Here is a 26031-nt window from a genome sequence, read left to right on the forward strand (position 1 = left end):
CAACCTCTGCTTCCCAGACTCAAGCGATCCTCCCGCCTCAGTCTCCCAAGTAGCTGGGACTACAGGTGCACACCACCATGCCTGGCTAAGTTTTGTATTTACAGGTGCACACCACCATGCCTGGCTAAGTTTTGTATTTTTTGTAGAGATGGGGTTCCACCATGTTGCCCAGGCTGATCTCAAACTCCTGGGCTTAAGTGATCCATTCACCTTGGCCTTCCAAAGTGCTGGGATTACAGGCATGAGCCACCATGCCCAACCAAGATTATTTTTAAAAATTAGAGCATACTCACCAGGGTTGTAGACATAGACGGGTTGAAAATATTCTGAAATACAGACATGTTTTCATTACATGGTACTATGCTTAGATGTGAACGTCAGGTTCAGTCTATTTTTAAATGTTCATTAATAATAAAGATTTAGTTGGCTTATATTTAAGAAACATAAAAATATGGTTATTATGAGAGACATAAAATTTCAATTCAAAGACAAATGGATGTGGATTCACTTTTTTTTTTTTTTTCCTGAGACAGAGTCTTGCTTTGTCGCCCAGGTTGGAGTGTAGTGGCACGATCCCGGCTCACTGCAACCTCTACCTCCCAGGTTCAAGCAATTCTCCTGCCTCAACCTCCCAAGTAGCTGGGATCACAGGCACCTGCCACCACACCTGGCTAATTTTTATATTTTTAGTAGAGCCAGTTTCACATGTTGTCCAGGCTAGCCTCAAACTCCTGACCTCAAGCAATCCACCCGCCTCAGCCTCTGGATATGGATTCATTTAAGTTACATGAAAAAAAAAAATTCACAGGACAGCTAGCCAGGAAGACAGCTAGAAACAGACCCTTGTTTTTGAACTTTTTTTGTCTCTCTTCTGATACCTTTGGTATGTTTTTAAACTTTTTAATGAGGAAATCTTCAAAAGGATCCACCCAGAGCATGTCTTCATCCAAAGGCATTTTTGGTATCTTCAATTCAAATTTATTAGGCCTATTTGATAATGCTGTTCCTTAATACTCTTAGAATTTTCTACCTTCCCAAATCTTTCCCACAGTCCTCTAAGAAAGATTTTTTTTTGTCACATCCTCTTATTTTTCCCCGAAGAAGTTAAAATCGACCATATTACCCTTGTGTCATCCCATTCTCCTCCCTCCTTGACCTATATTCATGCCATTCCTTCATTGGTCTCCCAAATGTTATTTCCTAAGATAAGAAAATACAGGAACAGGAGCTAGCTCTTTGCACAGGAGTCAAGCGGGAAATAGCTGAAGATGCAGGGGAATTAAGGAGTCCTTAAACTCCTGTAAAGTCAGGCTCAGATGACAGCGGTATGTTCCCTTTATGCCCAGGCCAGTGCAGTGTTTGAGAGAAGAGCCACAGGCAAGTCTGTGGGTGGGGATGAGGGTGGCAGTGGGGAGCTGGCAGCAAAGGCTCCTAGGCCCTCCACCAGAAAAGGTACTAGCAGTAGCACAATTTAGCTTTGAGAAAATGATGTCTGACAGTATGACAGCACAGTGGTGGGGTGGCTCTGACCCATACCTATGAGAAGTCACTGATAAAATTCCTACTGTAGGGATAAGACCTTAAAGCATACCTTACCTAGGTTCTCAACACAGTTTTCAGTTTTTAGTCCTGAAACACAAAGATAAAGCTTTATTAGTTAGACATAATCTACCCTAGTAAAATATTTCAATTCATCTATGGCTATTGGTAACCGAATCTGTCAGCTCCTGGTCTATCAGACTCATAATTAGTAAGATGCAAATTGCAGGCTGGGCATGGTGGCTCATACCTGTAACTCCAAGGCTGATGCGGGAGGATCGCTTCAGCCCAGGAGTTCTAGACCAGTCTGGGCAATATAGGGAGATCCCATTTCTACAAAAAATTTTTAAAAATAATTAGCCAGGCATGGTGGCACACACCTGTAGTCCCAGCAACTCAGGAAGGTCAGGTGGGAGGATCACTTGAGCCCAGGAGGCTGAAGCTGCAGTGAGCTGTGATCACGCCACTACACTCCAGCCTGGGCAACAGAGTGAGACCCTGCCTCAATTATTTAAAAAAATTGCAGAACAATTATATTTTAGTATTTACAGTACAGCCACCAAACAGCCATATGACCTCTGACAAAACACCTAAGCCTTCTGGAATTCAGTTTTCTTATCTGTATCTTTTACTAGGAGACTGCTTCAAATGACTTTCAAGGGCCCATCCTGGGCTGATACTTTATCATTCTATTCTATAATTAGTCTGCAAAATTTAGGAGAAAATTTACCTGTCCAACTAATCCTCTCTTCAGATACTAAATATCCTCAACAAACCTATCCCTCTACTACAACAATTCCTATCCTTTGAAGAAAAAGAATCTCAATGAGACCTTCAACATCCTTTAATATTTGAACAAAGATCCTTCGCATTCATATAAAGGAAATGAGTTGGTATGCACCAGAATATTCATTTGTATATGAGGAAATCCACAGTATTTGGAGAACAGAACGTGGCATCTGACAGTACTTTTTGTAAGGTCATAGATGTTCTCACTGGTGATGCCCTAGAAAAAGTTGTCAGTGCTGCAGTGATTCCCCTGAGACTTGACAGAAAGGGAATCTACCAGCCAACAGCAGTAAGGTAAGAAGGTTAGTGAGACAGCATACAGATCTGGTGCAGTATGAGCCATATGGAAGGCCTACCAGAATGCACAACGAAGGTCCAGATGCCTCGTGGTCTCTATTCCATACCTGACGAACACACTAATCTAATCTGGAAGTTCAGCTACCTGAGGAGGAGCCTCTTTACCTACAATAGGAGAATCCCTAGAGAGGCCTGGCTCCTAAAAAGATACATACTTCTATAATCTACTCTCAAGTCCTGCTCCATTTGTAGTGAGTGTCTGAACCAAAAATCCAGGTGATTTGGTCCATTTTCTACTGGTCCAGGAAATAACAGATCTGTTATAATCTGGACAGTGCCCTGAGGTTAAACTCAGGCATTTGACTAGACTAGAAATTTAAAAATTGGTTCTAGAGATTATTGCAAAATATTGTCTCAGGGCATGGTGGCTCACACCTGTAATCTCAGCACTTTGGGAGACCAAGGCGGGTGGATCACCTGAGGTCAGGAGATCGAGACCATCCTGGCCAACATGGTGAAACCCCATCTCCACTAAAAATACAAAAATTAGTCCAGTGTGGTGGTGTATGCCTATAATCCCAGCTACTTGGGAGGCTAAGGCCAGAGAATCACCTGAACCCCAGAGGCAGAGGTTGCAGTGAGCCAAGATCGCGCCATTGCAATCCAGCCTGGGCGACAAGAGTGAAACTCTGTCTCAAAAAAAAAAAAAAAAAAAACAGTTGTCTCAGCAGGAGATGAGTGAGTACGAGCCTCATCCAGAGAGCTTATTTGAGGATAAGGTGAAGGTGAGGGGAATTGTGGATGAGAAGGCTACAGAAGTAAGTTGAAAGATGCAACCTGGAGACCAGGCACCAGGGGGATTTTGAAAGGCTTTGTCTTTTGTCTGTAGCACAAGTTAGAGCATGTTTCTCAAAGTGTACTTTTCTAGCCACATACTTCAGAATCACCTGGGTGCTTATTAAAAAGGCAAATTACAGGACCAAAGCCAGGACTATTATTGCTGCATACTTTCTAGAGGGGGATGCCTTGTAATCTGCATTTTAAATAAGCACTCCAAGTGATTTTTATGCACAAAATTTTTGAAGGCCTCCTGAATAGAAAAGAATGGGTATCTTTATTTATTATATATTTTTTTCTTTTTGAGATGGAGTCTCGCTCTGTCACCCAGGCTGGAGTGCAGTGGCGAGATCTCGGCTCACTGCAACCTCTGCCTCCCAGGTTCAAGCAATTCTCCTGCCTCAGCCTCCTAAGTAGCTGAAATTACAGGCACCCACCACCACGCCCAGCTAATTTTTGTACTTTTAATAGAAGCAGGCTTTCACCATGTTGGCGAGGCTGGTCTTGGACTCTTGACCTCAGGTGATCCACCTGCCTCATCCTCCTAAAGTGCTGGGATTACAGGCATGAGCCACTGTACTGGCCTCTTTAATGTTTAACACAGAGTCATTTTGTTAATATTGCATTTCTCTTCCCTATTTAAACTCTGGATTTAATTTTCTATTTAGCATTTTCAATAGCAGTAATCAAACTATTTTGAGTTTCTGAAGAAGTAGCAGGGTTAAAAATGGATAAGAGAATTGGTTCAGAAATAAAAGGAGAGGCACAAATACATAAGGAATGAAAAAGGAAACCTGACAACAGATTCAGCAGATGTAAAAAGACATGAGAATATTATGAACAGCTTTATGCCTACTAATTTGAAATACAAAGGCCAATGGACAAATTCCTAGAAAAATTTAACTTACTAACCATTAAGTAGTTTAAAATTTTTCCAGAAAGAACATACCAAGATAATTCAATTTTTATAGACAGAGTACCAGAGAGAAGGCAGTGGCACAAACAGAACTCCAGAGATCTGCAAAGAGTTTCCCTCAAGTATTCAGTGGAGTGCTGATCAGATTATATGTGTGAGATAACTACCCAAGGCCAGAGAAAGAACCCGCAAGGTCAAAAATAGTGTCTATTCCCATCAACCAGGCTGGAAAACCTTATAATCCACAGGCACTAAGTAGAGTATTGAGAAGGGTACAGCCTCAGCAGTGAGAAATAATGAGCCCTAGATTAAAGTGACTCTGGTTCTGCCTAGAAAATCTGAAGAATCAGCCCTAAAACAATCAAACTGTTTTAAAGTAAATTAACTATGTACCAGAACAAAGCTCAAGAATATTTTTAGAAATATAAAATTACCGTGCACACAACAAGGTAAAATTCACAACATCTTGCACCCAATCAAAAAATACCAGCAAAGAAGCAGGAAAATACAATTCATCATGACAAGAGAACTCAATCTAATGAAACCACCCCAGAGCTGACACAAACGTTAGTATTATTAGAAAAGTAAATTAAAGTAGTCATTACAACTGTATTCCATGTGTCCAAAAAATAGATTAAAGGTGTTGTCTTACCTCCAGTTGCCACACAAAATACCAGAGACTGGATGGCTGAAACAACAGATTTTTGTTTCTCATAATTCCAGAGCTGGGAAATCCAAGATCAAGGTACTGGCAGATTCAATTTCTGGTAAAGGCTTTCTTCTTGCCTTGCAGATAGCCACCTTCTCACTATATCCTCATATGTCAGAGAAAGAGCAAAGCCATGGTCTCCTTTCCTCTTCTTAAAAGGACACTAGCCCCATCATAGGTACTCCCACCCTCATGACCTAATCTAAACCTAATTACTTCTCAAACCTACCTCCAAATACCATCACAGTGAGGATTAGGGCTTCAACGTATGAATTTTGTGGGGAGAACATTCAATAGTGAATGTCAGTACTACTAACAGGTGTTAAGTAGAGATGTGGAAGATATAAAAAGACCCAAAATGAATTTCTAGAGATAAATTTTCTGAGATGAAAAACACACTAGAGAGAATTACTGACAAACTAGACACTGCAGAAAAAAGATTAGCAAACTTGACATATTGCGGTATGCAGAATAATACCCTTCTTAAAGAGGCCTACGTCCTATCCCCAGAACCTGTGAATATGTTCTTTTACATGGCAAAAAGAGAACTATGGTTGCAGATGTAAATAATGTTGCTAATTAGCTGGCCTTCAGGTGGGGTATTTAGCTTGGATTATCCAGGTGAGCTCAATCTAATAACACAAATCCTTAAAAGTGGAAAAAACAAGAAGTAGAAGAGAGGATCAGAGAGATGCAAGGTGCAGAGGACTCAACATGCTGTTTCTTTCTTTTTTGAGACGGGGTCTCAGGGTCTCTCTCTGTCACTTAGGCTGGAGTGCACAGTGGTGTGGTCATGGCTCACTGCAACATCAAACTCTTGGGCTCATGCAATCCTCCCATCTCAGCCCACCACAGGCAGCTGGAACCACAGATGCATGTCTATCCCGACCCGCGGGATCGTCAAGGCAGGACCTGGAAGAGGGGGTGGGAATTTGGGGAACAAGAGACACAAGAAATGGAGACAAGACAGTGCTCTGATCAAGTCTCGTTTAATGGCGGTAATGCAATGCCTTATATACATTTGGAAGGGAAGAGGCGGGGCTAAGGCGGAAATGACCTCATTGCAGAGGGCGTGGCCAGGTAGGTTTCGGTTTCTCCCGTCGGACGTCATGTTGCGCTTGCGCTATCAAGTAACAATTTTTCCTGGGCTCAAAAAAAGTGAGTGAAGAAGCAGGAAGAGCGCCATCTTTTAATGGCGGTATTAATATAGGGAAGAAGGCAAAACGAGGGAGGAGGTGTGAGGTGGAAATGAATATAGCTCAGGCATTTTAATCCTTAATTATCATTTGCTATGGCCGGGGCGTGCAGCTCCGGACACATGTCACCATGCCTGGATAATTTTTTTATTTTTTATTTTTGTAGAGGCAGAGTTTCACCATGTTGGCAAGGCTGGTCTTGAACTCCTGACCTCAGGTGATCCTCCTGCCTCAGCCTCCCAAAGTGCTGAGATTATAGGCATGAGCCGCCACACCTGGCCATCAACATGCTGTTTCTGACTGAAAATGGATGAAGGAGGCCGTAAACCAAGGAATGCAGGTAACCTCTGGAAGCTGGAAAAAGAAAGAAAACAGATTCTTGCCTAAGCCCCCAGGAAGGAATGCAGCCCTACCAACACCTTAATTTCAGCTCAGCAAGACTTATGTCAGGCTTCTGAAATACAGAATTGTAAGATAATAAATTTAGATGTGCTGTTTTAAACCATTAGATTTGTGGTAATTTGTTATGGCAGCAATGAAGTACTGAAATATACAAAATAATAGAAAACATCTAAAAATGAAACAGAGAGAAAAATACTAATAACAAAAACCATTAGAGTTTCACTGAGCTGGAGACAACCTCATGCAGTTTAATATACATATAAACAGAATCCCTAAAGGAAGAAGAGAGGGGTGAAAAGATATTTGCACAAACAGTACTCACAACTTTCCTAATGTGATGAAAACTATGAACCTACAAATCCATAAAGTTCAATGAACTCCAAGCACAAGATACATGAAAAAAAAGACACTAAGTAACATCATAATCAAATTGGTCCAAATAAGTATGATAAACACAAAGTCTTAAAAGCAGCCGGTGGGGAGAAGGGGGGCTAAATAAAGAGGAACAGAAATGAGAAGCACAGCAGATTTTTTTGTCAGAAGCAATTTAAGTAAAACAACAGGGAAGCAGTAAATTTGTAAACTACTCAAAGAAAAGAAAAAAAGATCAATCTAGAATTCTATACCCAGTGAAAATAGCTTTCAAAACTGAAGGTGAAATAAAGACTTTTCATACATACAACACTTAAAGGTAAATCTGACAAAAGATGGAAAAGATAACCTCAACACTATTCGGATACAGCTGACAGAAAATAAGACCTAAATAAATGGAGATTTTATGCTGTGTTCATGAGTTGGAAAAGTATATATTTTTAAACTCTTCTCATATTGATCTATAAATGCAAGGCAAGCTTAATCAAAATCCAAGCACAAATTGTAGACATTGACAAGGTGATTCTAAAATTCATATGGAAGCATAACGAACATATAATCACCAAAACGACTTTGCAAGAAAAGAACACGATGAACACTACCTGGTTTTGAGGTTTATTATATAGCTATAGTGATCAATATATGATACTAAGATAAAGATAAATCACCAGGCGCAGTGGCTAACACCTATAATCCCAGCACTTTGGGAGGCTGACGCAGGTGGATCACTTCAGGTCAGGAGTTCAAGACCAGCCTGGCCAACATGGTGAAACCCTGTCTCTACTAAAAATACAAAAAAATTTAGCCGGGCATGGTGGCACATGCCTGTAGTCCCAGCTACTTGGGAGACTGAGGCAGGAGAATTGATTGAACCCGGGAAGCAGGGGTTGCAGTGAGCTGAGATTGCGCCACTGCACTCCAGCCTGGGTGACAGAGTGAGACTCTGTCTCAAAAAAAAAAAAAAAAAAAAAAGGTAAGCTACAAATTGGGAGAATATATTTGCAAATCACATATCAAACAAAAACCTCGTATCTAGAATACATAAACAATTTTCAAAAGATAAGAAAACAATCTTGTTAAAAATGGACAAAAATCTTTGAACAGATGTTTTAGTAAATATATACAAATGGCAAATAAGTATGTGAAAAGATGCTCAACATTATTACTCATTAGGAACACGCAAATTAAAACCACAATAAAATATCACCACATATCTATTTAGAACTGTTAAAAAGACATCTATGAAGTGTCGGCAAGAATGTGGTATAGCTAGAACTCTTATGCACTCCTGGTGAGAATGTAAAATGGTACAGGTACTCTGGAAAACCATTTGGCAGCTTCTTTCAAAGTTACACATATACCTATCATATAATCCAGCCAATGCATTCCTACACATTTACTCAAGTGTAATGAAAGCATATGTCCACACAAAGACTTGTACATAAATGTTCATAGAAGTTTCATTTGTAATAGCCAAAGACTGGAAACAACCCACGTACTAATCAACAGGTGAATAGACATGTAAACTGTGTTATGTCCACTATTCTACAACAGCATGAATAAACTATTGATACATGCAACAACACAGATGAATCTCAAAACAATTATGCCGAGTGAAAGAAGCCGGGCAAAAAAGAGAACATACTGTATGATAAGATTTGGATGAAACTCTAGATACTGCCAACTAATCTATAGTGACAGAAAGTACATTAGTAGATGCCTGGGGGGATTGGGAAACAGGGAAAGGGAGGAGAAAGGAATTGCAAAGAAGCATGAAACTTTTGCAAGCAACAAATATAAAATGCTCATAGTCTTGACTGTAGTGATGATTTCATTGGCATATACATATATCAAAACTTACTAAATTTTACTTTATGTGCAGTTTATTATACCAATTATAACTCACTAAAGCTATTAATTTTTTTTCTTAATTATGAGGATGAGATGAACAGGGCAGGACTAGGTTTTGGATCTGGTCTCTAGTTTCCTACCAACAGAAGCCCTTCACATCCCTGACTTGTTAAATACTGGAGAATTACATGGCTGTCATGTTAGCAGAGAAGTCTACAGTTAGAAACATTAGATGCAGTCTGGACAAGAGTAAATAAAGCCCTCCCACAAGTTCCCATCTTTTTCAGATCCAAAGAAATTACAAATGTCAATGACTATACTCACAGCAGATTAGAATCTCTGGCAACAAGACTACGTCAGAATTTGTAGGTCACAAGGACTTCCTCTTTCTGCAGGGCTGCTACTGCTAGCCTGTTAACTGGTCCTGATTGAGACAGACTGTCTTATCAAAAGAAAAGTCATGATTCACTAAACCAGTATCTTATTATGTAATACGTTCTCTCTGAACTAAATTCCCATAAGGTTGGACAAACTCTCAAAAGCTCCACTGTCATATGGAAATCTCACCTCCAATAAACGGTCAAACCTGGCTCCTAAAACCTAATCCACTTTCACAAACATGTGGCTGACCTGCAATTAGATCTGTGGTTTTTCTAAACAGTGGCTGAGGTGTTCACAGGGCTACCAGAGAATATTTTTATTTATTTATTTATTTATTTATTTACTTATTTAAGATGGAGTTTTGCTCTTGTCTCCCAGGCTAGAGTGCAATGGTGCAATCTCAGCTCACTGCAACCTCTGCCTCCCAGGTTCAAGCCATTCTCCTGCCTCAGCCTCCCAAGTAGTTGGGACTACAGGCGCCCACCACCATGCCTGGCTAATTTTTGTATTTTTAGTAGAGACGGGGTTTCACCATATTGGCCAGGCTGATCTAGAACTCCTGACCCCGTGATCCTCCCGCCTCGGCCTCCCAAAGTGCTGTGATTACAGATGTGAGCCACCACGCCCAGCCTCCAAAAAATATTTTTAAATTTCAAGAAAAACACAGCCAGGCTTGATATCTGTCAGACACCGTGTGAACTACTAGCTTGAGGTAAAACTCAGTTTTAAAGTTACACATTATATCATGTTACACACTGTTTGATGACACATGTTTGCTGTATTAGTCTGTTCTCCCACTGCTATAAAGAAATACCTGAGACTGGGTAATTTATAAAGAAAAGAGGTTTGATTGGCTCATGATTTGGCAGGCTGTACAGGAAGCATGGCAGGGGAGGCCTCAGGAAACTTACACTCATGGCGGACGGTGAAGGGGAAGCAGGCTCATTTTACATGGCCAGAGCAAGAGGAAGAGGGAGAGGGGGAAGGTGCTACACAATTTTAAACAACCAGTTGTTGTGAGAACTCTATCGTGAGAACAGCACAAGGGGGATGGTGCTAAATAATTAGAAACTGCCCCCATGATCCAATCACCTCCTTCCAGGCCCCACCTCCAACACTGGAGATTACAATTGAGCATGAGATTTGGGTAGGGACCCAGATCCAAACCATATCATTTGCAAAGCTAGGTCTTTTTAGCAATTGTCACAAAAAGCTAGTATATGTGAAAATCAGTGTGGAACAGGAAATGAGATAGTACATAATCTGATTCCAGGGTCTGAGAAGCTGTGAACGTCCAAAAAGCAAACACATCCCATTAGCAAGTAATTATTGTTACAATAATAGTACTTTAAAAAAGTATGTGCTATTTTTCAAAAGTTTACTAAGGTGTTAAGATATAAATACTTACTGATTTGTGGTATTCATAAATACCACATTGATTTTCACACATACTTGGTTTCATTACAATTGCTAAAGATCCAGCTTTGCAAATTTATGATGTCATCAAACAGAATGTACTATGATATAACATGTAACTTTGAAACTGAGTTCCACCTCAAGCTAGTAGTTCACCCAGTGTCTGATAAATATCAAGTATGGCAGTGTCTGTTGTGAAATTAAAAAATATTCCTTGGCAGCCTGGTGAATTGCTGTAGCATTCAGGGACACTTCAGCCACTGTTTAGAAGTACAAATTTCTTATGGTGTTGGGTATGTCACTTCCTATTAGGCCTAGGGACATGGATCTTATTGATGTCTCAATCCTAGACAATTCCAGACAACAGTACAGAAACTTTGCTACTCCTAGGAAATGCTACAGAAAGGTGCCAATCAGAACCAATGGAGACACTTAACATTTAAAGAACACACAAGGGCTGGGGGTAGATTTATAACAAATAAATCTAGATAGTCCTGTAGGCTCACCTTCTTTCCGCCTTTTTGATGGCTTAGCAGAGAGCTGGCTCAACAGGTCTCAGTAAACTCTACAAAATACTACTACAAGCCACTGGAGTCTAGAGGCTCCTCCTTTCTATCAATGCTACTTTCCAGCCAGGGAACAATATTCCCTGGCCCTCTTACTCTATAAATTATGTAGAGTATTATACAGGCTGGCCTCTCTCTATGGAAACATGGACCAAAATGCCAGATAATCTCTGCTTCCTCTGTTCAGTAAAAAAAAAAAAAAAAGAGAGAGAGAGAGTTCAGGGGATGATATGTGCTCTACTATTTCTCTGTATATAAATTTTCTTCATATAAACCTGACATATTTGCACTGTAGGGTGGAGGGAGTCCCAAAGCCATGGCTTCCCACGAGGTATTTATAATTCATTCACCGTCCTCCCAGTCGAGGTATAATTTTCCAATGGAGTAATTTTTTTTTAAGAGATGGGTGTCTCACTATGTTGCCCAGGCTGCACTTGAATTCCTGGGGTCAAGGGATCCTCTTGCCTCAGCCTCCCCAGTAGTTGGGTCTACAGGCACACACCACTGCACCCAGCCCCAGTGGAGTAATTTTTAATGATAATGGATGTAGCTTGATTATACAGCTAACATTTCAACTTTATCACATTTTCTAGAAAAAGAGCATAAAAGACAGTTAACCTGGGCTAATTTTCTATTGAGGAAGAAGAAGGGTTTCTGTTACTCCTTTTCTCAGAGTTCACTCACATCGGCTTGGATTAATACCAAGATTAACGCCTATGACCACCAGGAACTCTGTTATCTAAAGAGACGTTGATTTTCTCTCCACTTCCTAATGAACCAAGTTTCCAGCTAACTAGTTTTTGAAAAACTCACAATATATTTTTATCTTGGAAATCACAGGCAAGTTTAAATCATTATTGTCGGACTGTGTTTAGCACACTAAACTTAATGCAGTAAAATTGTTTTTTACCCCTTTTAGAAATACTGTCTTTTTTAATCCAAAGTCTCAGTTATATCCAGTCACAATGGAACAAGATTCTGACTATATCCTCCTTAGCTAGGGCTCTTAAAACACTTGGCCATTGTTCTTCAGACTATTTCAAACTGCCTGTCTTTAAAGGTTACTCCAGGGAGTTTTTGATCCTGCCTTCCCATCTCTAGATGGCGGCAGAGGACTCCAACGCAGGGTTAAATCAACACACCCGAGTACAATGGCTGACTGTCAGAGCTCCCTAAACACATGGTACCTGTGCACCTCCACAATGGCCTGCACTTCTCCATGCGGGCCTGAACTCTGGCGCTTTCAGAATCAATCCAATAGAACCTCTTTGGTTCTTTCATAATCCGACTCACAAACATGGAGTCTGTGGGCTCCATGGCCCACCGCAGCCCATCAACCAGACCCCTATGCTAAATTTAGCTTGTAGCCACTGCAGCCAGGGCTTTGATATAACTAACGGTTCCACAAATGGCATCTGGCCAAAGGCATCAAAAGCACCAAAAGCGGTACCATTTCTGTCAGCCCAGCTGCTGCAGCTGGGATTTTGGCTGTGCTATGCTGGTAAAGTTTCACAAGATTGGTGTAGGGAGGGAGGGTCTATGGTATAACTCGAAACTATGGCCAATTTCAAGCTACTGTCACGTAGGGGGAGCTGGAAAGAAGACATGCATACCCACAATCCGTTCCCATGAGCTCATCTAAACTGGCCCCAGCTGGCTTGGTTTCGGGTCAGGTCCAATGTATGGTTGGTGAGAATGAGCACTTTTCCTTTTTTAAAAAATGAATTTTATTGTATATATTTAAGGTTTACATGATATCACAAAATACATATGGATAGTAAAATTGTTACTATAGTGAAGCAAATTAACATAGCTATCATCTCACATATTTTTGTATGTGTAACAAGAGAGCTAAAATCCACTTATTTAAGTAAAATACAATTTTATTGACTTTAGTCCTCATGTTACACATTAGATCTCTAAATCTATTCATCCTACCAATCTGCTATTTTGTATCCTTTGATCTACATCTCTTCAGTTCCTCTCCCTACACCTGTGGTAACTACTGTTTCATTCTCTCTCTTGTTTTTGATCTCATATATATTCCACATATAACTGAGATGATGTAATAGCTTTCTGTGTCTGGCTTATTTCACTTAGCATAATGTCCTCCAGGTCCACCCATGTTGTAGCAAATGGCAGAATCTCTTTTTTTAAGGCTGGATAATATCCTATTGTATATATACCACATTTCCCTTATCCCTTTGTCTGTTGGTGGACATTTAGGTTGTTTCTATATCTTGGTTACTGTGAATAATGCTGCAGTGAACAAGGGAGTGAAGATATCTTTATGAGGTGGTGATTTCAACTCTTTGGGGTGTATACCCAAGAGAGGGATTACTGGGTCATATGGTAGTTCTATTTTTTTGTGGGGGTGGGTGGGAGGGTTCTTGTTGCCCAGGCTGGAGTACAGTTGTGCAGTCTCGGCTCACTGCAACCTCCTCTTACTGGGTTCAAACAATTCTCCTGTCTCAGCCTCCTGAGTAGCTGGGATTACAGGCATGTGGCACCACGCCTGGCTAATTTTTGTATTTTTAGTAGAGATGGTGTTTCACCATGTTGGCCAATCTGGTCTCGAACTGCTGGCCTCAGGTGATCTGCCCGCCTCGGCCTCCCAAAGTGCTGGGATCACAGGCGTGAGCCACTGTGCCTGACCAGCAGTTCTATTTTTAATTTCTATTTAAAATAGAAACCCCCATACTGTTTTCCATAATGGCTGTACCAATCTGCCTTCCTACCAATGGTGTTCTAGTGTTCCCTTTTCTCCAAACCCTAGCCAGCATTTCTCATCTTGTCTTTTGCCTTTTTTTCCCTATCTTTTTGATAAGCACTTTTCCTTTCAATACAAATTTACTCATTTCGCTTTCATCTGCTTCTTCTAGAATCGTCCTTCTCAGGTGCAACTCAGTTGCAGGACCAGGGTGAGGCAAATAAGGTGCCTAGAGAAAATTTAAGGAGGCACTCTCAGTAATATACAAGTGCAGGGACAGCCCTAAGTGAGGACTTCCTTAAAATTTTCACCCTAGGCACCCCAATAGCCACACAGCTTCTGCCATCCAATCATAAATGGATCTGTCCCTACCTAAAAATCAATGTCTCATTAGCACTTCCCTACCACCCAGCCTTTTTTTTTTATCTCATAGTACCTTGGCTACATTTAGTCAAGGTCTAAAAGTCTATCCCACTTTAAGGCCTACTGCACGCATTACTCCACTGGACCTAGCAGCGATGGTTTTTGGTTCAGTTAGGCAATCACACCTTCAAGACCTGAAAAGGCCAACCCCTCACCAGTTTACTCAGTTTTGCAGAAAAATACATGGCAGTGAATAAAGCATACTGTCTAGCAGCAGAGCAGCATCAGACATGTTCCTTTAATGCAAGTCTTCACCGGAGTCCAGGGCTGTTCTTTTGCCTCCAAATTACAGCTCAGGTTCAAGGAAACAAGATTACACAGGTGGGTGTGTAGGAGCCTCTCTAGCTTAGTAGCCTCATGCCACACATAAAATACAATATATTTTGAACCTATGCAGGATTGCTATGAGAGAGTACTGCTCTCCTTCCAGGACTCAACAAGAAGAACACCTGGGTATGTCACACCACATTCAGGAAAGCCCAAAGCTATGGCTTCTCCTCAAGTATTTATAGTTCATTCACAAACCTCCCAGCTCAGATGCACTTTACCAATCAAGGGTTATGTTTACCACAGACAACACTGTAAGATCACACAGCTGTCATTCCACCTTTCGTAGATTACAGAGAAAGAGTGCTGGAAGATCACCAGGAGGCCATTTTCACAGGAGACAGGAGAAAGGGTTTATTAACCCTTTGCTCACACATACTAAGGCACAAAACCATAAAATTTCAGAATGTTAGGAATAAAGAAAACAACCTAAAAACCTTCCAGATTTTTGTTTTTAAAAAGTCTCAAAGTTTTAGTAATTAGAATGGCTTCATACCTTTCAACAACAGCTACAGAACCTACAAGTCACTGGGGGAGTATCTTCAAAATTCCAAGGAAAAACAGTTTCTAAAATAGAAATGCAAATCTATATAAACTATTAATCAAGCTTAAAGGTCGATCTCTGAGAGATGCAGAGACTTAGAAAATTTTCCTTAATGGACCATTTCTCAGAAACTTTTGCAGAACCCCCATCCCCACCACACCAAACAAAGGAGTAATCCAAGAAAGAGTTGCAAATCCAAGAAATAGGAGATCTCTCATAGGGAAGAAGCAAGTCTCAGAATAGTAATGAATAGAGATTTCAGGACAGTCAGCAGGCCTAAAGAGCATATCATAGAGCAGTATGATGAGGGAATTATCCAGGGGAAAGAAGAAATTTATATTTCTGTCAAAGGATTTGGGGGTGAATTACTGGTTGAATATAAAAAAACTAAGGAAACAAACAAACAAAAATCATCCAATAACCCTGGGGTGAAAGAGGGATTTAAGCGCAGAAAAACCACTCTAATTCAGCTATGTCCTGTCTTTACTGTGCTGGGAGAATGGGAAGGGGGAAATGGAGGTACATTGGGAAGGAGGGTGTTGGCTTTCAAAACTTTTGGTTTACTGATCTAACAGCCATTTCTAATTCCCTTTTCCTTTGTCTCCCCCACACACTATATTCCCTTGGCTGGAGAAAGGCTAATTACTGCCTTCCCAAGCTTCTCTGGTAGCTATGCGTGAACACGAAACTGTTCAAGTCAATCATTTGTAATTAGGAGTTTAGTAAGGGTTTCTGGGAAAGCTTTTACTTTCCTTATTGAACAAGTAGATTTGGCAGTCATTCCCTTTCCTTTCTTTTTGTCTTGGACATGGATTGATGCCTAGAGCTGCAACAGTCACAAGTGCAAACATGAATCAACAAACAAAACGTGGTAAGGATGGTGGAACAGAAAGGAAGAGCGTGAGTGACTGATGACATAGATGAGCCACTGCGCTGACTCTGAACAGTCTGCCTCTAAGACTTATTAAATGAAAGCTCAGTCAGGTTTTCTGTTACTTACAGCTGAACGCATAAAAAATTCTTAGCTAATACATGATAGATGAGAGTTAAATATTCATTCTCTATAGCAGGAAGTCAATACATGATATCTAAAGATTTAAAAACTAAGAAATAACATGTTGAAGCATGTTATTTACTTGGAAACATGACAGTAAGCACCTGAAGAAATAGCTAAAAGAATGAAAACTGGATGCCACTGAGGAGTGGAAATCGAGAAAGGTGGGGCTGGCGACTGCTATTTTTCTTTTTCTTCTTTTTTGAGACACCGTCTCGCTCTGTTGCAAGGCTGGAGTGCAGTGGTGTGATCACAGCTCACTACAGCCTCGACCTCCTGGGCTCAAGCAATCCTCCCACTTCAGCCTCCCATGTAGCTGGGATCACAGGCATGTGCTACCATGCCTGGCTAATTTTTAATTAATTTATTTATTTTGTAGAGATGGGGGTCTCCTCCCAGGCTGCACTATTTATTTATTGTAAGCCTTATAGTAGGGTCTCTCAACATTAGCACTACCAACATTTTGGGCCATATAATTCTTTGTTGTGTGGGGCTGTCCTATGCATTGTTTATCAGTGTTTCTGGCCTCTGCCCATTAGATGTCAGTGGCAATCCTCCTTTTCCCCAATTGTGACAACCAAAAATGCTTCTGACCATTGCCAAATGACCTTGCAGGGCAAAACTGCCTTTGGTTAAGAACCACTGCCTTATAGTGCTATTTTTAAAAATTTTTAATTATACTGTAAATGTATAATTTTCATAAAATTAATTATGGTTAAAGAGACAGTATGAAATAAGCTAGACAGAAAACTGCCAAACGTCATTTCACCTTTCAAATACCTCTCACTCTCCTTCACTGACCTTTCCCTAAGCCTAAGAATCCCACTCCTTTCCTCCCAGACAAGCACAGACAGAGCAGACACTTACCACCTAGAAATGCACACTCATAATGGCTGCAGGTCTTGTTTGTGCTTTGAAGGATAAGGTTATTGCCAGCCCCTTCCTGCGACACTTGAAAAACCTCATTCAGAGGTATTAAAGTAATTCTTTCACTTTCTTTATCAAGAAATTTTTCAATGTCAACTCCAAGGCATGTGTAGATGGATAACACAGTGAGCTGGTCATCAGCAGCCTGAGGTTTGACTGAATATGCCAAGGTAAAATGGCCAAACCTGGCTTGGTTTAGCCCTCCAAATGTAAATGAAGTGCCCTGGCTTGTTCTATATACCACATTTTTGGAATTGGCCTCACAAGGTCTTCTCAGCAACTGCAGGGCTCTTGTCAGGTAAAAGTGGAAAGCTTTGAACTGGAAGCCATAGATATAATCTTCTCGAGATTGCCCAGCCATCTTCACAGCTTCACTGAACAGATGGTAAAAGGGAGTTTGCTCTTGAGCTTCGGAAATATATGCCATCAGGGCTATTCCATGGTTATCCTTAAAATTCACAGGGAGAAAGATTTGAGTCTTTCGGGCTGCCCATTTGGCTTTTGCATTTTCCCACACAGTATCTAATTGCTGGTGGCTTGCTTTTTCCTCCTTTAGCAGTTGGGGAACGTATTTAATTTCCATCCTGTCAGTACATTTCAGGTATTCATCATCAAATGCATTATCTGCCATGTCTAACACTTCAGCCTTCACCTTCAAAGGAAAAAGAAAGTAATACTCTTGAAATAAGAAATTTAGTGAGTATCATTTTCTCTCACATTATTACCCCCATCTTCTCATCCCTTGCCAAAATTCTCTCCTTACTTATAACCAACTTTGGGTAGGATTTTTATGCAGGAAGTATATTCCACTGCTACTGATAACTTTTCTCAGCTGTGACATATTTGTGTGAAAGAGTAAATGTCAGTGGGTGACAGGGTGACAGGTATGGGTGAGATTGTGCCTGTAGCTCATTTATCTGGACATTATGGTACAGAGCAAAGAACAATGAATGTGAAGCTAAAGAAATGGGTAGCAGTCCCAGCTTTGAACAATATTCTTAGCTAGATTTCTTCGACCCGTCAAGGCTGTTAGGAATTTGAAGTATCATATGCAAATATTATTCATGATCTATAACACATAATGACAAACATTACTCCTTTTCCTTTGGGGTTGCCCCCTCCCTTGTCCATATGGCTTGGGTAGAAATGATTTTGCATTTCCTGGATAAGCAGGTGATCTAAGTCTAGCAATCAGAGCTCCCAGAGGAAAAAAATGAATCTTTCTTCCTTTAAAGCTATAAGCTCTAAGGATAATATTGACCTAGGGCTTCCAACAGTTATTCTTTTTGTTCCATGGAGAATTCTGTCTGAAAATAAAGCAACAAATAAGGCTTGCTGAGCTGAGAAGTAGAGATAAGGCCCTGAAAACATACTTTAGACACTGAGTTAACTGTACCTGAAGACTGTGTTCTTCACCAATTCTAAGAATCAATAAATTCCCTGTTTACTTCAGCTAGTTTGAATTGTATTTCAGTCACATACAACTGAAGAGGCATAATGCCACATACAACTAAATTATACATATACATATGTTCACATACCATAAGAAGCAGGGTGGTGTAATGTAATCAACACTACTTTGAAGCCAGGCAGATCTGAGTTCAAATCCCATTTGTTACTAATTAGGTATGGGAAAGTTACTTGACATTTCTAATCCTCAAGTTTTCCATTAAAAAAAATGAAGATAAAACACCAGACTCGGTGGCTCATGTCTGTAATCCTAGCACTCTGGGAGGCCAAGTGGGCAGATCATGAGGTCAGGAGTTCAAGACCAGCCTGGCCAACATGATGAAACCCTATCTCTACTAAAAATACAAAAATTAGCTGAGCGTAGTGGCAGGCACCTGTAATCCCAGCTACTCAGGAAGCTGAGGCAGGAGAATCGCTTGAAACCGGAAGGAGGAGGCTGCAGTGAGCGGAGATTGTACCACTGCACTCCAGCCTGGGTGAAAAGCAAAACTCCGTCTCAAAAAATAAAAAATAAATTAAAAATGAAGATAAAGTGGAGGAAATAATATCTGAACTGCGGGATGGCTGTGAGAATTAAATTACATAATGAATATATGCAAAGCCCTTTGTCCCATGTCTGGCACTTGTCAAGTCTTTAACATGCTGTGGTTATTATTATTTTTTTATAAGGTCTTTCTCCAGTGTGATGTGGTTATTTTGTATTATTTCATGTTAAGAACATATGTATTATACTGTTAGTTCCTTAAGGGTAGGATCTGTATCGTTTTTATCTTTGAATCCTATGCACCTAGCACAGAACCTGGCAAAATATTCAAGTGAACTAAATTAGAACCCTGTACTCTGGCTTACGGATCAAAAAATAAGATGATCAAATCTCCCCAGGAATACCATTTATGGGTTTCTGCAAATAAAAGGATAATGCCTCTTCCATTATTCTATACTTGTATGGTGCATAGTTGCATAAGTCTCCTTAGGGACCTCAGTTGGAGACTTTATAGACACATTTAGTCAGAAGCTGTTAAAGTTACAGATTCAAAAAAAAAGTTACAGATTCTATGTGAATGATTCTTAAAAACTCTCTCTCTTACTGTGTGTGTGTGAGAGAGAGAGACAGAGAGAGAAAGAGACAGAGAGAGACAGATACATTAACTTGTAAAAGCAAAACAAAACTTGCTTCCATATCCTGCCCTAGGTATCTCCTTTCCCGTCTCTCTTCTCTCCCTCATGAACAAACATCTTGAAAGAGATGTCTATCCTTGCCATCTCCACTTCATTTCCCACTTATAGCTCAACCCTCACCATTATGGCTTCCCACCCATTTCTCCACCCAAACAGCTCTCACTTAAGGGAGCATTTCTTCTTAGACTCTTTTGCAGACCCAACATATTCCAGTTAGCCACTAAATGTTGGAGTTTCTCAAGGCTACATATTTTCTAACTCTCAACTCCACGCTCCCCAGGCAGTTATATACATGCTTACAGTTTCAATTATGATCTAAATATATCTGATCTATCCTGTAAGTGCCAGTCCTATATATCAAATTTATTTGCCTACTTAACACCTCCACTTGAATGTTCAAAGACCCTTCAAACGTAACATGTCTAAGACAAAACTTACAATTGTACAGCCACAACGACCTGGTTCTTATTTAAAACCATCCATTCGTTTGTGAACTTTTCCTACATATTTCCTTCTCAGACACACTCCGTAGCCACTCTATCACTAAGCTTAACAAACATCGTCAGAGTTCTTTCTATATGCCAGGCACTAAGTGTTCGGCAACCTTGTGAGGTAGGTACTACTATTAGCCCCCCTCCTTTTTTTTTTTTTTTTTTTTTTTTTAACAAAGATAAGGAAACTAAGAGATTGAGACTTACATGGAATTGGAATTTGAACTCAGGCAATCTAATTCCAGAGTCTTGTCCTCTTAACCAAACTGTTCTGTTGCCTCTAAAGAATGAGAATGTTTCCAATGACGAAGACCATGGACATTTATGTAGCACTTGAAGAAGAGTGTAATTCTGTCTTCAGAACAACCATTATAAAAGGTTGAATAGAAAATCATTAACACCATTTTACAAAAGAGGGAACTGTGCCAGCTTCAGAAACTGTCCTGATTACTAGCCACGGAGAATTCTGCCATGGAAGTCATTGAGACCCCTGTAGTCCTGGGTTTGTAGGTCAGTTTCCTGACATGGGAATTTGAGCTTCAGGAGATCAAATCACTGCTATCTCACAGCCAAGAAATGCACTTTCCTCCACAGCACAGAATGTACCACAGTGCAGCTTGGGTGCCAATGTCTGATTTATTTTCAAGACTTCAACACCGTATAAGACACCAGACTCTGAAAACACCTCCCACATTCCTTACATTATGTCAGAGTTGATCTATGTTCCTGTCTTTTCCCTATGCCTCTAACAAGTCTCCAAATATCTAATTTTAGACATCAAGTCTTTCTGGCCAGACACCACAGCTGATTGTGTATTTTGTATGATGTGTGCCTTTAGCAGTGGCAAAGTTTATAAATGCCACCACTATTCAGAGACAACTGAACAGATACTAAAAAACAGGTACAAAAGGCTAGGTGAACAAGCTGATTATATTTCTCTGATATAACCACTGAGAAAAAAGGTCATACTGATGAAATTCAATTACCAAAAATTTCTTACAAAAACATGGAAATGACCTAAAGGTCAAGGAGAGAAATTGGCTAAACAAATCACGAAACAATTACAAAACAAATACACTTAAATTATGCTGCAAGAGTATATTGAAAACCAAATCAAAACCACATTGAAATACCACTTCATATCCTCTACGATGACTATAAATGATGAAAACCAAGTAACATGTAACACAAGGATGCAGACATATTAGAACTCTAATATATTGCTGGTGGGATTGTAATACCGTGCAGCTAGTGTAAAAAAGTTTGGCAGTTCCTAAAACAGTTAACATAAAATTACCATACGACCCAGCAATTCCACTACTAGGTGTATACCCAAGAGAAGTGAAACATGGTCACAACAATAGGTAATTTTGTTATCATGAATCATAAATCATAACCCCCAAATTCATTTTTACACACACATTTCCTATATATAAGTAAACTTTACTCTGTAATGCTACCAAATAACCAAATAGTGTTTGTCTTATCTCACTATGTCAAGATTACATGATTAGAAAACATTTTAAAAAGAAAAATAAAACACACGTTCACACAAAAACTTGTACATAAATGTTCACAACAACACTATTCGTAATAGCCATAAAGTACAAACAACCCAAATGTCCATCAGCTGATAAATGGATAAACAAGATGGGGTACGGCCATAAGACAGAATATTACTCAGCTATAAGAAAGAATGAAGTACTGATAGGACTCCTGAGAACATTATGCTAAGTGAAACAAGCCAGACACAAAAGGTCACATATTGTATGATTCCATTCAGGTGAAATATCCAGAATAGGCAAAACCATAGACACAGAAAGTAGATAGTGGTTGCCAGGGAATGGAGGATGGAGAAAATTGGGGCTGACTGATAATAAGTACAGGGTTTCCTTTTGGGTTGATGGAAATGTTTTGCAATGAGATAGTGGTGATGGTTGCAGAACATAATGAACATACTAAAACCACTGAAGTAGACAGCTAAAAACGGTAAATTTTTATGGTATGTAAATTATATTTCAATAAAAAACATACTGTGACACAGGCAACAGGATACACAACAATTCTATAGAAAATGGATTAGAATATTAAATTCAAAAAAGGATAACAGTTTAAGAATTTAAGATATTTTTTAAAAGGCGTCTAAAATGGTACACAAATACAGAAGTAATGTGGCAGCTAACAACATGGGGAAAAAAAACAAGTGAAATATTATATTTTACATAAAAATATGTTACAGATGCTTAAAGAGTCAATTGTAAATAAAATCATAAAAGTTCTGCCAGAAAAAAAAGTGAGAAAATCGTCATTAATTAAAAAACATGTAATCAAACAATGCAGCATTATCTTATTTGGAGAAAAACATATTTTCAGAATATCTGATGACATGTGAGACATGCAGCACAGTATTAACTGAAAATGCAAAGAAAAAATACTACGTACAGTGTGAACCCATTTTTTTAAATTAAAAACAGTATACACATAGAAAAAAGCCAAGAAGCCTGTATACACCAACAGGTTGGGAATCATTCCCTCTGAGTGGAGGGATTATGAATAATCTTTACTTTCCTCTTTTTGCTTAATTTTAATTTTTTCAACTTTTTACAGTTAATGTGTCACACATTTAAAATGAAAAGAGTTACTTATAATAAATTAATTTACCTATCCTACCTACTTTCATTTCCACCCTCAAGCCACACAGATGCCTCAGGGAATGTTATATCAAGAATTTCCATTCCAATGACCACATGCTTCCCATTCCCAACATTACCTGGAAAATGTCCACTAGAATCATGGTTGCCAGCAGCATGGTGACTATTTCAAAATGTCCTGTCTTCATTTTTCTCTTCTAAATTAAAATAAAGAAATTTCAATTCAGTAGACTCAAAAAAGAGATGTAGGGGAGTAGAATAGGATGACACTGTGTATTTTTTCGTTTAGAATGCGAGTGGATAGCATGATGGTCAGGAAGTGATTATCAATAAATTCCTAACGGGCTACAAAAGCAATTAGGCTTTATCTAGTGGTCTAACGCTCTCATTCTACAGACGAGAAAACAAAAACTCCTTAGAATTTCAGTGATTTGCTCAAGATTAAATCTGTCCATTTCCATACTTCTCCAGACATGTCATCTCTCCCACCACAGTCACTGGGAGTCAAATTTTCTTCCCATCGCTAAATCTCCCCTCAGCATGCACAGGAAATAACACAATCAGACTGAAAAACAGCAGTCTCAAATAGGTCCCCTAGCTCCCAGTTTCTAAGAATTCTCCAGGAATATGTCCATGCACATTATCCATTCTTCTATCTTCTTTGCACATTAAGTCATGCCCTTTTGAGTGGGACGGAGGAGATGATGAGGCCATAGTGGTACAAAGCAGTGGATTGTCAGAGATGGCCCCCTTCCCACAAATACTCACAATCAAGAGAAGCCTGAGGGTAAAATAAGTGTGTTGCATAACTTTCTAAAGGCGGGAACAAGAATAAGAAGGAACTGGGTAGGCAGCAATTCTAACATTATACAACTATTGGCTGAATGCCTAATATTCATCCCAGTATTTATGATACTGTAACTCAAATGAAGCTTCTATTTTATCCTACCAATCACCATATTCTGGATTCTAAAAATGAGAATGAACAGCACAGGGGAAGGGAGACAGTCTTCCCTTTTATAGATCATTTTGGCCTCAATTTCCCATATTTCTTCAGAAGCAGTTTTGTTTTGTTTTTACTAAAAATACTAAAATATAGTACCAACATGCTACTTTGTGTTAAACTTCTCTTTCCAAAAAAGATTTGAATATAAGATAATAGATATCTGTCACAAGGCAATATATTTTAAGCAAGCTTTGGATCAGGATTTTCCTAAAAATTGTTCATTTCTTTAGTCTGAGTGTAAATAAGTCAAAAGGTTTACCTGGCTTTTGTGCCTTTGGAGGAAGTTTAAATGATGCTAGGCCTCAAACTGACTCCCCACTCTCAGTTGTGGTAAGCGAGTCTTCAGGATGGGATGTTGTTGACAGTGAGAGCTGAGACGGGAATGCTTTTCTTTTTATAAACACCCCCAGCAGTAGCTTGGCAGTGGCACATTACGCTACTTGTGTTCTGCTATTTATATCTGGCCCCCACACTATGCCTTGGAATCACTGCTGTTAACACTTTAAATCTCCAAGAGGCTGGTAAAGCCATAGCCATTCCCTTTAGCCACACAGCACGTTCGGTTCTGAGCCCACAGTTCTAGGCTTCTCTCAGAGAGAAATGACTTCCCATTCCTAATCCTTTGACACTGAGATATCAAACTAAAGCATGGATTTTACTCTAGGCTAAGTGATTCACATAACTAAGGGAACTTGCTTTGTTAATCACTGGCAATGGTGACAGCTATCACCATTTGCTCAACTAGCTTACTGTATTTCAGGTACCTTGTCAGGAGTCGGGATACACAAGCAAGTGAAACAAAGTACTAAAAAGCACTCACGATCTAATAAAAAACATGAACATGCATACTTAACCAAAATACAACATGTTAAGAATCCCAAGTATAGACAAAGTCCAGTGATAACACTAAGGAGGGAAGGATTTGGCAATGCCTGCAACTAAAGCTCTCATTTGCGTAACGTATACATGGTAAATATACTGACTGCAATGCTGAGGAACACTTAGGGTTCACTGACTGTGGATTAAAAAAACACAAAAATGTCCTAAGAAATTCACGCATACATACACCACAATGCATTAATAGAATGTTTATAGTCGCACTATTCATAATAACCCCCACACTGGAAACCATCTAAATGTCCATCAATAGTAGAATGGTTAAACTGTAGTATATTCATACAGTGAAATTTTATATAGCATTGAAAATGAACAAACTCTGACCATATATAACAATGTGGATAAATCTCACAAAATTTTGAGTACAAAAAGAGATACAAGCATGTTTATACTATATGATTTAATTTATATCGAGAACAAAATTAGGCAAAACACTTCCAAGGCATGCGAAGTCAGAATAGAGGTCACCCTGGGTAGTAGCTAGTAACTGGGAGGGCACAGAGGAGCATCTGAGATGTTAGCTGGGTTCTGCTTTTTGCTATGGGTGCCAATTACATTGACACATTCAGTTTGTGAAAATTCAGCAAGCTATATACTTATGATATGTGTATTTTTTTGTACACACATATATTACTTCAAGAAAACATTTTCAATTATCATGAAATACACCCATGTTTACAAAATCCAACTCTACTCTTTAGAACTGAGACAAGTTCCAACCTTTTCCCACCTCACTGGCTTGGCAATCCAAGATTAAATACACAGCACAGACTCACTCCCAGAAATATCATTTTTTAAAAAGCAAGAGTTTGGTTAGAAAGAAAAAAGAGAGTGTGCATGTTTTCAGGCCTTAGGCTCACAATAACCTGCTTTTAAGTCCCAGGTATGTAGACTTACAGGAAATGAGGTAGAGAAGTTCTCCTGTTGCTGGCCTCCCAAAACCTGCCAGACTCATCTATATATCACACAAACGACAACGTTCATCAAAAAGAATAGAACAAATGCGAGATGACATTCACGGCAAGTTTGGCCTTGTTTATACCCAATGTGATTTTGTTCCATTCCTGTTTTGTTCCAGTTT

General features: G+C 39.5%; 1 protein-coding gene across 17 annotated transcripts in view; it reads right to left on the reverse strand.

Moving 5' to 3' along the window:
• ART3 (ADP-ribosyltransferase 3 (inactive)) overlaps positions 1–24422 on the reverse strand; it is a 38043-nt gene extending 13621 nt beyond the window's left edge. For 5 of the 17 annotated variants that reach the window (XM_015450084.3, XM_045392468.2, XM_015450083.3 and 2 more), the window contains exons 1-5: positions 24313–24422; positions 23167–23244; positions 17197–17908; positions 1597–1629; positions 294–326 (exon numbers count right to left, since the gene is read on the reverse strand). In XM_015450084.3, the coding sequence (XP_015305570.2) occupies positions 294–326; positions 1597–1629; positions 17197–17908; positions 23167–23235 (847 nt within the window). In that variant the 5' untranslated portion in view covers positions 23236–23244; positions 24313–24422. Of the gene's footprint in view, positions 1–293; positions 327–1596; positions 1630–6418; positions 6638–17196; positions 17909–20603; positions 21155–23166; positions 23245–24312 lie in introns of those variants that run through there. The other 12 variants (XM_065544553.1, XM_065544551.1, XM_065544550.1 and 9 more) reach the window with 5 other exon arrangements.
• Between the last annotated feature and the right edge of the window lie 1609 nt (positions 24423–26031).

Source organism: Macaca fascicularis, chromosome 5, assembly GCF_037993035.2.
Source record: "Macaca fascicularis isolate 582-1 chromosome 5, T2T-MFA8v1.1".
In the NCBI taxonomy this organism is placed as follows: Eukaryota; Metazoa; Chordata; class Mammalia; order Primates; family Cercopithecidae; genus Macaca; species Macaca fascicularis.